Source organism: Pagrus pagrus (genome assembly GCF_965226575.1).
Source record: "Pagrus pagrus genome assembly, chromosome: 2".
Taxonomy (NCBI): domain Eukaryota; kingdom Metazoa; phylum Chordata; class Actinopteri; order Spariformes; family Sparidae; genus Pagrus; species Pagrus pagrus.
In genome coordinates this window covers 20,496,656-20,510,960 of record NC_140186.1, presented here as the reverse complement: position 1 = coordinate 20,510,960, position 14,305 = coordinate 20,496,656, and the positions used below count along the sequence as shown (strand labels likewise).

Genomic DNA, 14,305 nt, shown 5'->3' with positions numbered 1-14,305 from the left:
AGTTACGGGGGGGGGGGGGGGGGGGTTCAGGATGAGACAGGGCAGCACAACAGACGCCTGCAGACGTCTTTTCATCAGGGGGCCTTTGATAGGTGCACGCAGGGTTGATATATATTTATATAACACATAGCTGAAGCCATGCAGGCTAACATGTATGACCTTATTACCACTTCCTCTGTGGAGTTTTATTTTGCATAATCGTGATGCGCAATGGGTCATATTGTAGATGTCCCTCCTGTCTGTCCACAGAATCAGCACTATGAGGCTGTGCTTTCTCCACAGAGCGGGTTTGTTTGTTCCTCCATAAGTCAAAGTGACTCAGTTGCTGCTCTGTGAGCACAAGATCACATCAAATGTTCTATTTTGGTTGCAACCTGTCCTATGAAAATACAAATACAGTAGCTATAAAGATCACATTAAATAATATCACTATATATTTTCTTACACAAAAGTCAAGCTTCATGTTCTGTCCCATATATTAAATTCTAGTGCTTACACTGGGTATACTAGGATTACTATAGTGGATTATTGATACTGCTTACAGTAGGATAGGGTTTGAGGAGATTCACATGGTTATATTGGATTATAAAATGGCAGTTATAAACAGCACCATCCCCACCTAGTAGAACAAGCCAAACCTTGTCATCAGAAACTGTTGGGATGGGGGATAGAGCATGGTCACTGACAATAACTAGTAAAGTACTAGTTTATACACCTCTCCTGTACAAGAGCCAAGGACCTCATGTGCAAATAATTATTAACTACTTGATTAAGAAGTGAACACAATAGTTAAGATTTAGGTGAAAGCTTGTAAATACTGGAGCAGAATTACAATTTTTGTTCGAGTCACAGCAGAATGCACAATGTCACTTCATCAATTGAATTCTTAGTGACTCTTATATGGTGCAGTCGATATATAATCGACCCATGTGGAATGAAGCTTTTCAGAGGAAGTGGTGGCTCTTAGAAGAGCCTTTGGATTGTTGATGTCAGGTTGAGTTTACTTGGAGCTGGTGTACTTGGTCACGGCCTTTGTTCCCTCAGACACAGCGTGCTTGGCCAGCTCACCGGGCAGCAGCAGGCGGACGGCGGTCTGGATCTCCCTGGAGGTGATGGTGGAGCGCTTGTTGTAGTGAGCCAGACGGGAGGCCTCACCGGCGATGCGCTCGAAGATGTCGCTCACAAAGGAGTTCATGATGCCCATAGCCTTAGAGGAGATGCCGGTGTCGGGGTGGACCTGCTTCAGCACCTTGTACACGTAGATGGCGTAGCTCTCCTTCCTGGTCTTTCTCCTCTTCTTGCCTCCCTTTCCGGCGGTCTTTGTCACCGCCTTCTTGGAGCCCTTCTTGGGTGCTTTAACTGGATCAGGCATGATTGCTGCAGTTCAGCGTTCAACTACTGTAACCCTGCCAACGTGAACGCGGTATATATATGCGCCTGCTGCAAATTACACTGTCCCGTTGCTCACACAGGATTGGCTGGGTTGTGCTCCAGACTGAGCATGCGTCGCACAAGTTACCATCCCAAACCAGAGGGGGGGTCAGATGTTTTTAATGTGGGTCGTGTTTTGTGGCGCTTTATGTTAACAAAGGAGATGACTCTGATTTAGATCATTCAGACATCTGACTATTACGATCACAGACTATGAAATACTTATACAAAATAATAAATGAAATAAAGAATGTGGGATAATCTGTTTCAGGAGTCTCCCTGGAGTGCTGCTTTATACCCTCCAGCTACGAACCCTTTGATCACAGTAATTAACTCAGCCTTATTTTTATGGAATAGCATTTAAGTCAATATTAAATAGCAATCAATCTCTGTAGTATCAAAACTAAGGGCAGCACTTTTACATGTTGTACATTTATCTCTTCTATATTAATGGACCTCACATATTTCTCTTAATTGTTAAGCGATGCATTGTAGCGTGCTGCTCTTCACCATCATTGATATCAATATGCATCTGCTCCTGGGTATGTATCAGCCCAATAAATTACAACTAATGCACAATGGCCCACATTGATCATTTTCATGTTTTGTAGTTAACATTAAACCAAATAGAGTTATATCACACATGATATAAGTTAAACTGTGGAGGACTGCTCAACTGATGATGGGTAGGCACAGGCATGAATACTTTGCATGTTCGCCGTTGAAGGACCCACAATGTGCAACACAATATCTCATGTTCTTTCACGAGAACAAGAGACTTGATTCAGAACAGTATAGATGAAATCCCACAGAGCAGAATGATGCAGTATTAAGGAAGGCGTAGTGTGTGCTTTGACTTTCAGTGGTGCTTGTTTATTGATCTGGGAGGGACACGCTATCACTGATCTCCAACACATTTTCTTTACGGTCTGATGCCCCTGTAGGCTGTTGAAAACATTGATAATGACTGGACCTGAAACTCAATAGCATGAGAATTATAGTTACATTTGATTAAGCTCAGCTAAGCTGAAGATCAAATGACAGACAGAATACAAAAATATTAAAATAATTAGATATTAAGGTTTTGGACAGTTTAAGTACAGGTCATAAAAAACAAGTTCAGTTGAGTCAGGGTTTAAGAGAAACAGCACTGGTGTGTGACAGTGTTCAGGAGGTAGGCACCTTGCGCATCACAACTGGCATGGCGCAAATTGTGATAGATATACACACACAAAGAAATGGATAAGAGGAAATCTAGGACCCGTTTTCACATTAACAAAAATGATGTAACTGGACATGTTTCAGTTTCTTGAAACAAGTCTTTCACCCTAACACGATGGTGCAACAAAAAGGAGGACCAAAAAGGACCACTGCCTTTTTTCTGCAACTGAGGAGCGGGATAAAGAAAATACCCATCTACTTTTAGATTAGGCTACGGTTAGTTGAAAGTTGAAAGTTGTTGATGAAGGTGTGATGTAGGCTACGTTGAGAAAGCTTTATGCATTTATCAATTCTCCTACATAAATTGGAAATAGACTCTTTAAAATTAGAAAGTGTGTGGCCCTTAAAAGGACCTTTGATTTTGTAGACTTGATGAATGAACGGTTTAACCTCCGAAGCCGTACAGGGTGCGTCCCTGCCTCTTCAGCGCATACACCACATCCATGGCGGTCACGGTCTTTCTCTTGGCGTGCTCGGTGTAGGTGACGGCATCACGGATCACGTTCTCCAGGAAAACCTTGAGCACACCGCGGGTCTCCTCGTAGATCAGACCGGAGATACGCTTGACTCCACCGCGGCGAGCCAGACGGCGGATAGCGGGCTTGGTGATTCCCTGGATGTTATCACGGAGAACTTTGCGGTGACGCTTGGCGCCTCCTTTACCGAGTCCTTTACCTCCCTTGCCTCTTCCGCTCATTGTCGCTGGTTAGAGAAAAGATACTGAGAAATTTCCAAGTCGAGTCGAGAGCTCTTGAGCCTGGTGGGATGGCTCAGGGCGTCTGCCCTTTTCTACCCATTGTTGTGGGTGGAGCTTGGTGAGCAGCAAGAGGTGGGAGGAGCAGGACTCTGGAGGAAGGAGGACGTAAGTGAACCAAGGCAGGGGAGACAGAGAGAGAGAGAGAGAGAGAGAGAGCGAGAGAGAGAGAGAGAGAGAGCGCGAGGAAATAAACAAAATAAAATAAAGTGCTCATGTGTATTTAGTGCAGGCTTGTGTGTCATAAGTGATCTATTCATATTCATATGTTCATGTGTCTTGTGAGTGTTTGGTGGTCTGTGATGTGTGTTTTGTGTTTACTCTGCCATAGAAGAGGGGGGTCAGGGGATGGAGAGGGGGGCTTCAGCTGAAGGATGAATGACAGGGGGGTGTTGACAGTTTGTTTGGCTTCTTGGAAGGTTCTCTGGAGGGCAGGGTTGTTTGTTGCTGTACTTGAATATCTTGGGGCTATTGTTTGGTGTCTCTGTCTGATGGTCTGGATGCCGGTTATTCTGTGAATGTAGTGGTTGCTGATATAGTTTGGGAGACGGTGAGCCAGTTTTAGTGCTTTATTTTGTATGACTTGGAGGCGTTGTATCTGGTTGTCGGTGAGGGTGATCCAGGTGGGGACGGAGTATTCAAACAGGGGTCGGATGTAGGCTAGATAGACTTTGATTATTGTTGAGGGTGATGCGCCGTGCTTTCCGCGGAGGGCTTTGAGGTGGTTCAGTCTGTTGTTTCCTTTTTGTTCCGGTTTTGTGATGAATTTGGTCCAGGTCATGTTGCTTTGAAAGGTAACTCCGAGGAAAGTTGCTTCGTTGCTGATGCTGATTTGTTGGTTGAATAATGAGAGGTTGATGTTGTTGAGCTGTAGGTGTTGATTTTTGGTGAAGATGACACATTGGGTTTTGACTGGGTTGAGTTTGATACGCCACATGCTTGACCAGGTTTCTATTTCTGTTATGCAATGTTGGAGTTTATTAGCTGCTAGTTGTGGAGATTTTGAGCTGGACCAGTAGCAGAGATCGTCAGCAAACTGTGAAACTTTGGCTATGGTGGCTTGGGGGTAGTAGATGTCTGAGGTATAGATGAGAAATAGAAGTGGACTGACTGCTGCGCCTTGTGGTACTCCTGCTTGGGGGGTGAATGGTGTTGAGATGGCTGAGTTGACTTTGACCTTGATGTGGTGGTTGTTGAGGAAGCTGGAGATGATGGATTGGATGGGTTTGGGGAGTTTAAGGTTGGTGTCCAGTAATCTGTATATGAGACCGTTATGCCATACTTTATCAAATGCTTTTTCAATGTCGAAGAATATTGCTAGGGTGATTTGTTTTTTATTGAAGTTTCTGTAGATGTCTTTGGATAAACGGAGGATGTTGTCTGTTGTTGCTCTGCCTTTTCTGAAACCTGCTTGATGGATACCGATGAGACCTATTGATTCGATGTGATTACTGAGTCGGGAGGTGATAATTCTTTCAAAAAGTTTGCCAATATGGCTGAGGAGGCTGATGGGGCGGTAGCTGATGACGTCGTGGGGGTCTTCTCCGGGTTTGTGGATCATGGTGACGAGTGCAGTCTTCCGGGGTGAAGGGAAGTGGCCAGTGGTGAGGCAAGTAGTGTAGAGCTGTCCAAGGTGCTGGAGATAGGTGATTGGTGCTTGTTTGATAAGAATGGTGTGGATGGTGTCTTCTCCCGGTGCTTTATATTTCATCTTTTTTAGATGCAGTTGTATTTCTTTGGTGGTGACAGGCCTTGTGAGGGGGTGGTGCTCTGTGGGGGGGTCGATTCTATATGTCTGTGATGATTTGTGTTTTGTGATTTCCTTGTCCACCAGGTCTTTCCATGTGTTGTCAAAGTGAGTGTTGTTGGGGCATGAGTGGATATTTTCAAGATGGTTACGGAAGAGTGTGGCCTTTTCTTTGTTGTCTGTAATGATTGTGCCAGAGGATTTGAGTGGGGGGTGGTGTTGGTTTGTGGGTCTCCGTTTATGCTCTTGATTTTCTGCCAGAAGGTTCGGGGGTTTGTGTCGTGGTCCAGTTTCTTGTAAAAAGTTTTCCAGGTGTTTTGTTTGTGGAGGCTGAGTTGTAATTTGATAGTGGTTTGGAGTCTGTTTAATAATTTTCAACCTCTGTGTCCCAGATATTTACATCTTATCTGACGTAATTGAAAACAGAGGTGGGCCTATTCTTATTCTTCTTCTGTGGCGTTTATGAAGGCTTGTGATTTGATGCATTAGCACCACCTACTGAACAACAACATGCACGACTATGTGTTAGTGTATGTGCGCGCACGTGCCTTGCTCTGTGACTGGCTGCAGCTGTGTCTCAGGTCTCTCAGGTGAGTGCAGGTGGAGCTTCCTGTCCTCTTCTCCTGGGAGTCTTGTGTGTCTGTCGCTGTCCGAGGTGCTGAACTGACACCAGCAGAGCTGCTACCTGCTGTCTCTGTCCAGGCTGATGAAGCTGTGCTGCTGCTGAGCTCCGAGGAGCAGCCACGAAGCTGCATCCTGACTGAGAGGCCCTTTATCTACAAGTCACACTGACAACCACAATATCTGCCTGTTCATTTCATAACACTGATGTTCAGTCAGTGAACATCAGTGTGACACTCGGGTATTACCAGTTCATAATCTTGTTTGTACAGTCCGCAACATTCATGCCACTCTTTAAATAATGACTGTGATTAAATTTTTCATATTTAAAAGTTTTTCTAAAGCTCGTACAATAGTGAGTTTCAGCTATATGAGAAACAATCACATAAAGTTTAAGTGCTTCATTCTTCCCCACTATTTTCTCATTTTATATATATTTTCTAAACGATCAGAGCAGCGTGGTTCAAACGAAACCAATAACCTTTTCAACTGATTACCAGTATGATGTGTGTCCAGCTGTATTGTAAACATGCATTTACGGCCTCAGACAGAGGAAAACTTCATTAAAAAAAATCAGAGCCCTCTTTGACACATGCTGTACATTTGATTTGTGGGCCTTTTTTTCAAATCCCATGCTATCAGCATGTAACCTTGTAAGCAAAGAATGAAATGCTTATATTGCACTTAAATGTAGATTATGTTTTAATGTCTTTCTTACTATCTATGAAGCATTTATAACTTGGCTAGAACATGCATGGTTAACAAAAGCACTATAGCACAATGTAAAGACAGAGTTAGAACATAACCTGAACTCCACACTCTCGTCCTCATCCCCCTTTGTCCTCCTGCAGTGTTTATTTGGAAGGTTGTTGCAGGCTTGAATTTTGCAGCTGAACTATTTGATGCTCTGTCACTGGATTGAGATACAAACAGAAACATGTCTGCAGTTGGTGCCCCTATAAGAGGAGCTTTGTTTGACAGTGTACTAAAAGGTCTTTGATCAGCAGTGATTACCTAAGGAGAAAGATCAGTTGCTGCTGCTCAGAGATTGATTCCTCAGTCTGAACGGTGTGCATGTGCCCTCATATCATTTACCTTTTTTATTACAATGCTGTTGTTTTGCAACCTGATGGTGTAAGTGCACAATGCTACGATTATCATTAGTGGGTTGGTGTCTTCAGAGCAAATGAATGGAGCGTAGACCAAAACTAATATGAGGAAACTGGGAATATAGTTTGTGATAATATAGGTCACTTCTAACATTATATATCGCATCAGTTTGACTTTAAAAAAAGAAATACACATGCGAATCTTTCAGAGGACCAGAAGTAAAAAGTTATATCTGGAGAATGATCACAGAAACAGTGAAGGAAGCAGCTCTGTAGAAGAAGTGAGGGGGCTCTGAAAAGAGCCGTTGTGGTTTGTGGAGCAGCAGACAAGTTAAGCGCGCTCTCCGCGGATGCGGCGGGCCAGCTGGATGTCCTTGGGCATGATGGTGACCCTCTTGGCGTGGATGGCGCACAGGTTGGTGTCCTCGAACAGGCCGACCAGGTAAGCCTCGCTGGACTCCTGCAGAGCCATGACAGCGGAGCTCTGGAAGCGCAGGTCGGTCTTGAAGTCCTGAGCGATTTCTCTGACCAGGCGCTGGAAGGGCAGCTTGCGGATGAGCAGCTCGGTGGATTTCTGGTAGCGACGGATCTCTCTCAGAGCCACGGTACCGGGCCTGTAACGGTGAGGCTTCTTCACACCGCCGGTGGCCGGGGCGCTCTTACGGGCAGCCTTGGTGGCCAGCTGCTTCCTGGGAGCTTTGCCTCCGGTGGACTTACGAGCGGTCTGCTTGGTTCTTGCCATTGCTTCTTCTTCCTCTCAACAAACAGGAGAAAAGTGTAGTGAAGAGAGGAGACCGGCTGCTCTTAAACTGTGGGACCGGCTGTGAAACGGTGACGCTGCTTCAGACCTCCGGCTCCTGATTGGTTAGCGGCTCCTCTCGGAGCTCAGCGCCGCCTGGAGGAGTCGCCCCCGCCTGAATCTCCGCTGCTTATTGGCGAGAAATCTGTTCAAAAAGACCGCCTTAATTCAGCCAGGGGCCCCTCTGCTGAAAGCCTCTTCTCTGGTTGGTCTGTTGGAGACCCGCACACGCTCCGCGGATATAAAAAGGAGGGTTGTGAGTGTCAGCAGCACATTTTCTCTGAGTCGAGACTCTAGAAAGACCTGAAACATGAGCGGAAGAGGCAAAACCGGCGGCAAAGCCAGAGCAAAGGCAAAGACTCGCTCCTCTCGTGCCGGGCTCCAGTTCCCAGTCGGCCGTGTCCACAGGCTGCTGCGTAAAGGTAACTATGCGCAGCGTGTGGGTGCCGGCGCCCCCGTCTACCTGGCGGCCGTGCTGGAGTACCTGACCGCTGAGATCCTGGAGTTGGCTGGAAACGCTGCCCGTGACAACAAGAAGACTCGTATCATCCCCCGTCATCTGCAGCTGGCTGTCCGCAACGACGAGGAGCTCAACAAGCTCCTGGGTGGAGTGACCATCGCTCAGGGCGGCGTGCTGCCCAACATCCAGGCTGTCCTGCTGCCCAAGAAGACCGAGAAGGCCGCCAAGAAGTAAATGATCCTGCTTGAGACCAACAACACAAAGGCTCTTTTAAGAGCCACACACTCACTTCTGATAAAGAGCAGTGTTTCTAGTGTGATGCACTACTTAAGTGGTCCAACTTCATTACCAATGTTCAAGTCGTGGATGTAAAAAGAACAAGGCCAGAAGTAAGCGATACAAAATAGACGCGTTGCAGAGAAAATCGGTGATTTAAGGTATCAATGAATTCACAAGAAGGGGTCCATTCAAACAGTCGGCTGTTTAAAACTGGCATGGGTCGACAGATCATCAAATCCATTATTCAGCACTGATTGTCGGATTCAGTGTTCTGTAGGCTGCCAACATGTCACTCCAGTCACTTAAGGGCACTCATTTTAAATTATTTTTGCTTCACTACAGAAATGGTTAAGTAAATTTACTAATACTATATGGTGTATCAAGAAAAACGGCAGTAAAAATAACTATATGGCAACACCATGGATAAGGCGGATATCCTTAAATAATAATGGCATACATGAGAAATAAACAAGATGTTAGGGTTATAGGGAAACTTCTAGAGAAAAGTGTAGAGCAAATACTTTTCGCTGAAGCATATTCAAAACAATGTATAAAGGAAAATGATGCACTAAGACGGTATAACATTAAAAATGTATAAAGATATTTAAAACAGGGTTTGAAAATAATTCATGGTATACTGGTTTTAACGGGTTTTTCTTCTTCTTATTATTATTCATATAAGTAGTAGCCTACTACTATTCTTTTATAATTTCAAATTACGGTGCAGTAGAGATGATGGTAATAGATTCACGTAGTTATTTGTCGGATATTACACTGATGGTTGATTGAGATCTTCTCTATGTTAGTGAAGTTATTGATGACCTGATGAGGGAACCATTGTTTTCCTCTTGTTTAGTTATAAAGTTAATGTGTTTTAAGTGATTATTTATTGATATGACAAACAGTACAGGAACAGGCTGAGCTCTTTAAGGATGGTGTGGGTGGCTCTTAAAAGAGCCTTTAATCGGGACGTGTGATGTTGTAGTGACGGCTCACTTCTTCTTGGGTGCTGCCTTCTTGGCTTTGGGCTTGGCAACCTTCTTTGCGGGAGCCTTCTTGGTTGCAGGGGCCTTCTTAACCACTTTCTTGGGGCTCTTGGTGGCCTTCTTGGGGCTCTTGGCTGGTTTCTTGGCCGCCACAGGTTTCTTGGCCTTCTTCGGGGACTTCTTGGCGGCTGCTGGCTTCTTGGCCGCAGCTTTGGGCTTCTTAGCCGCTGCGGGTTTCTTGGCTGCTGTGGGTTTCTTGGCTGCGGGCTTCTTGGCTTTAGCAGGAGCCTTCTTAACCGGCTTCTTGGCTTTGGGCTCAGCCACCTTCTTGCTCATCTTGAAAGAGCCGGATGCTCCGGTCCCCTTGGTCTGGACCAGAGTCCCCCTGAGCACCAGAGCCTTGACGGCGGTCTTGACGCGGACCTTGTTCTTGTCCACATCGTAGCCTCCGGCGGACAGAGCCTTCTTGAGAGCGGCGAGAGACACGCCGCTTCTCTCCTTGGATGCGGACACAGCCTTCACGATGAGGTCTCTGACGCTGGGGCCAGCCGTCTTCGGCTTGGTAACCTTCTTCTTGGCGGCTTTAGCCGGAGCGGCGGCGGGAGCTGGAGCTACTTCTGCCATTTTGAGTCAAAGTTCTGATCCTACTCACGACAACACGAGAGTCTGACTGGACGAATGGAGAATCCAGAGCAGGAGGCTGTCCTTAAACACACCATGAGAACCGTGGAGACTCAACCCAGGCCGTGTCTCCTCTGGGCAGTCTGAATGCCGGGCCACTTGTGTTTTCTCTTCATCGATAAAAGACTCCAGACTAAATGTGGGAGAAGTGTTGGAGGCTGACAGTGAAGGAGCCGATAGCGGACTTGTGTCTCTTCATATTGAAGTCATGTAGAGCTCTGATGCTCTCTGCATTTTGTTGGAGGAGCCTCCAAACCTCACACTTTCACCGTCGTGACCAGCACTGCTCAGCGACTTTTCCCACTCATTTCCCTCCTAAAATGTTTTAAAATGCATCAGAGCTCCGTCAAAAGCAGTTTTCCAGCTGGTCAACGTGTTTGTTCAGGGACTCAAAGTAAAAACAACCATCTGTTGGTGATCATTTTGTAATAAATTCAAGTTATTCTGGCAGCAGCAAACACACTGATGATGGCCGAGGCTTCCTGTCAGCTAATCACTCTGGCTGGACTCCTTTAAATATAAAGACATTTTTAATAGTTCTACAATTCACTAATTCGTTCATAGATTTATCATCAGTGAATATTAGAATATTTAGAAACGTTTTGTCACAACAGTTATTCTTCTGTTGATGGAAATGCGGATTTGGATTTCTGGACTTATAAATAAACAATTCGGCTTTACAAACACACAAAAATGATCCCTGGCAGCATTCGGCCTGCTGATGGAGCTGATAGTGAAATTTAAACGGAGACTAAATGGAGTTTAAAAGGAATTAAAAATGAATGTATTTAGTCACTTTCGACTTGTTGTCCTCGGTGGATGGGGGCAGCGGTACAAAGTAATACACTGTATTACAATTTATAAAGGGGCACACATGTTGAGTTGATTTTAAGAGACAATGTACATGTATTTACATGTAGGTAGCCTACTGTATATACACTATGGATCGACTGATGACAGAATCAGTGTTCTTTTTATTTAATCCAATTGACATGATTATTGTTGATTAAATGTTGTGGAGGGAAAACTACTATTACACGCCTCCAAAACGTAGTGGACTGGAAGTCTAAAATACAGCAAAAATAATGTCAACACAAAATCCACAAGCTGTATTCAAACACAGTATTTAATATATCAAGGAGAGAAACAAAGTTTTTTACACTGTCAAATACATTCCAACATCGTATTAAAACTAACGTGATTGATTGTCATTGAGTTTATATGTGAAGCTATAACTATTAACTAGAGAACATTAAAATAGATTCATGCGCCACAGTAAAGTCTGTCTCGAGGCTCCACACATACTCTGTGATACCGCCAACTGCATTCAATTAACACAATAAAACCTGATAATGATCAATGTGGGTCATTGTGCTATTGTTGCTATTGTTGAGCAGATGCATATGCAGAGTTACTGACAATGGTGAAGAGCAGCGCGCTACAATGCATCACTTAACAGAGCAGATGATGACTATTTTTAGTTCAACTCACTCAGCCTGACACCAATAGTCACCATGTTTTGCGTGCGTTAAAGTCCCTGCTTAATTGTCATCGGAAGGTTCCGTACAATAATAGTCTGCAGTAAAAGGTCAAAGTAGTGCATTAAATCAGTGAACATAACATTTTAATTTACTCTAGTTTTGTATTTATCTATTTTGCAGACTCCTAAGCCTTTTCTTTTTTCTCCCAGTGTGACAGATACACAGGATCAGTGCATTGCTGCCACCCTGTGGTGACTCACTGTAATCACTCATTTTATTTGAATTGCTCCTGATAGTCAAAAGATGAATGACACGTGCTTAAAAAGAGTTTCAGTATTTTTTTATTTTTTTTTAAAGTTATCTAAATAGAAGACATATAGGCCTGTAGTTAACTGGAAGATAACAAACATCAAGCGATACGTACAAATCTGTAGGAGGTTAGATTATAAATGTGTTTATCATGATGACAATTCAAATCTACATTTTTCTCTTTGCACTTTGCTGTAGAGTCTGTTAACTATTCAGCAGTTATGAATGCTACATTGATAGTTTTACTTACTGAAAAGACAAAAGAAACCCACTATTAATCCTATATCTGCTTGACCCTTCATATTGTGCATTATGAACATTTTATTCCTTGCTTACATAAAGGCTGATAGTTGATTTATCAAAAAGTAAATATATATACACGAATAAAAAGAACAAAACAAGAAACAAACATAACAAGGCCCTCTCGGATGCCCCAGCAACAGATGAAGTGCCCTTCCAGTGGGGAAAATGTGATACAGAGCAATTTCAGCTGTAAGACATAAGAGATAATTGGTGGGTGCTTGGTGCCTCAACATTGTTGGATAGTTAATAGTTCTCTGTGTGTTTTTATTACAGATGTGTCATAGTTATACATGAAATCTGAGTCAGATAATAAAACAATCTTAATCTTTGCCACTTTCAGCTTTCTGCTGCCCCACCAGTAGTTAGTTTTTTCAGTCCACCCCTGCCCAAAGCAGTTCAACCAGTTATCTGCTGAGAAACAGCTGCAGAGCATCCAGACCAATATTTGTGTGCAACACGACAGCAGACTTAATCAGAGACTTTTTGGCGTGTCAATAATAAAATGAATAGTGGCTCACTGACACACTGTGTGACTTCTTCAGATGAAAAAAAAAACCTGTAATATTATTTACTTGTTGATTTATTGAACTGTTATAACGTCCTTTACTTTAGTGTTTCTTCGATCTGTTATCTGGTGGCTTTTAGGCTGTCATTCTCCTGAAGCGTCCACATCATAAAGAGAAGGATAGACTCCAACCCCATATGATACGTCCACATGCATGAGATTCTGTAAGTGGGTTGCAGCCTAACCCTCCACCTATAGCCTCTGTCAGCAATCTCCAGCATCAGCCTCCACCTGCAGATTCTTGCAAAAAGCTGCAGCCAGAGCCTCGATCTACAATATCCCTGAGCACCCTGCACCATCACCCCTACCTTCAGACTCTGCCAGCAACCTAAAACGACAGCCTCCACTTGCTGATTTGGCCAGAAAGCTGCAACCAAAGCCTCCATGTACAACCACTGCCAGTAATCTGCATTCACGGCCTCCACCTGCAGATTATGTAAGAGTGCTTCAGTTTGAACTTCCCCCCTACAGCCAATGCCAGCAACCTGAAACTTTAGCCTCTACCTGAAGATTCTTGCAGAAAGCTACAGCTTGAGCCTCCAACTACAACCACTCCCTCCATCTAGGTCTATCTCCACCTAAAAATGCATAATTGTCTAATAAGTGTATTTACTTCTGTCTTCACCTCTGGAAGATTATCTGTGGATGAAATGTTTTTTGTGTCAACACTATATAAAATTGGTAAATTCAGGGCAAGGCGAGTGACCATGCCTTATTAAATGTCGAATACTACAGCACAGGTGAACATCTTAAAAGTCAGATGATTCATGACGTACTTCATGTGTACGTAATGTTCAGCTGACACAAAAAGATTTCCTGATCTTTTTCTCTCCGTTGTCCCAGTATGCACAATACCAGGAGTCAGAGTCAGGAGCCCCCTTAAAAGAACTGAGCAATGGTATCGTGTTTACCATGTCCACCATTTTAGATCGGTGTGTTAACATTCTTACAATCGATAATTAGCAAAAAACACAAAGGACAGCTGAAGTTGAGTTATTTCATTTGTGACTAAGTGGAGAAAGACTGACCAGTTTAAACACAGGCTGTCTGAGGGCCAGGGGCAAAAAAAAGGGATTAAAAGGGCACCAGCTGCAGGTGATGCCCTGATTAAGATTGAAAGGAGTTCAGAACAACCACCGTTCTGTCATAAAAACAGTCAACTATTAACCATTTATAGCAACAGAGGCCAACTGTTGAGGAGCTACTATTGCACTGCATTATGTTTTCTCAGCGATAGAGGGCACTAGATCACATTTTCTTGCACACTGGGCCACCGTACAGGACACTAGATGTTCAGTTACAGTTAGATACGCATTGTTGATGGGATCCTTGCTGTGACTTGAAGACTTCATAGAGTTTCAGCTCTCCCGCTTTGCAGCATTATCATTTGAAATGTAAAGTTTTTACTCCAAAGAAGCAGACAGCTCATCTGAACTTGAATAAAATCTGTGTGGTATCTTCTTTAAAGTAAATCATCATTTATGACAATAAACAATCTTAACAAAGGGGTTATTTTGAAAAAAAGAAAAGTACAACACAAAGAGAATTTTGTAGTAAAA

At 43.8% G+C, this 14,305-nt stretch overlaps 5 protein-coding genes across 5 annotated transcripts; 1 reads left to right on the top strand and 4 right to left on the bottom strand.

Moving 5' to 3' along the window:
- Positions 1 to 870: 870 nt before the first annotated feature.
- Positions 871 to 1,382, bottom strand: LOC311249484 (histone H2B 1/2-like). The gene has a single exon (XM_084340550.1). It carries the CDS (start codon positions 1,370 to 1,372, stop codon positions 1,001 to 1,003), a length of 372 nt encoding a protein of 123 aa, XP_084196676.1. The 5' UTR covers positions 1,373 to 1,382; the 3' UTR covers positions 871 to 1,000.
- A 1,570-nt stretch (positions 1,383 to 2,952) lies between these two features.
- Positions 2,953 to 3,390, bottom strand: LOC311270554 (histone H4). The gene has a single exon (XM_084375499.1). It carries the CDS (start codon positions 3,347 to 3,349, stop codon positions 3,038 to 3,040), a length of 312 nt encoding a protein of 103 aa, XP_084231625.1. The 5' UTR covers positions 3,350 to 3,390; the 3' UTR covers positions 2,953 to 3,037.
- A 3,775-nt stretch (positions 3,391 to 7,165) lies between these two features.
- Positions 7,166 to 7,634, bottom strand: LOC311249437 (histone H3.2). Its single transcript, XM_084340460.1, has one exon. It carries the CDS (start codon positions 7,623 to 7,625, stop codon positions 7,215 to 7,217), a length of 411 nt encoding a protein of 136 aa, XP_084196586.1. The 5' UTR covers positions 7,626 to 7,634; the 3' UTR covers positions 7,166 to 7,214.
- Positions 7,635 to 7,991: 357 nt separating this feature from the next.
- Positions 7,992 to 8,392, top strand: LOC311249448 (histone H2A-like). Its single transcript, XM_084340495.1, has one exon. The coding sequence runs from the start codon at positions 7,993 to 7,995 to the stop codon at positions 8,374 to 8,376; it is 384 nt and encodes a 127-aa protein (XP_084196621.1). The 5' UTR covers position 7,992; the 3' UTR covers positions 8,377 to 8,392.
- A 965-nt stretch (positions 8,393 to 9,357) lies between these two features.
- LOC311249377 (histone H1-like) lies at positions 9,358 to 10,048 on the bottom strand. The gene has a single exon (XM_084340380.1). The coding sequence runs from the start codon at positions 10,029 to 10,031 to the stop codon at positions 9,414 to 9,416; it is 618 nt and encodes a 205-aa protein (XP_084196506.1). The 5' UTR covers positions 10,032 to 10,048; the 3' UTR covers positions 9,358 to 9,413.
- Positions 10,049 to 14,305: the final 4,257 nt, after the last annotated feature.

Bases quoted from the DNA above. Each gene is read 5' to 3' on its own strand.
- LOC311249484 (XM_084340550.1), bottom strand. From the start codon at position 1,372: ATGCCTGATCCAGTTAAAGCACCCAAGAAGGGCTCCAAGAAGGCGGTG.
- LOC311270554 (XM_084375499.1), bottom strand. From the start codon at position 3,349: ATGAGCGGAAGAGGCAAGGGAGGTAAAGGACTCGGTAAAGGAGGCGCC.
- LOC311249437 (XM_084340460.1), bottom strand. From the start codon at position 7,625: ATGGCAAGAACCAAGCAGACCGCTCGTAAGTCCACCGGAGGCAAAGCT.
- LOC311249448 (XM_084340495.1), top strand. From the start codon at position 7,993: ATGAGCGGAAGAGGCAAAACCGGCGGCAAAGCCAGAGCAAAGGCAAAG.
- LOC311249377 (XM_084340380.1), bottom strand. From the start codon at position 10,031: ATGGCAGAAGTAGCTCCAGCTCCCGCCGCCGCTCCGGCTAAAGCCGCC.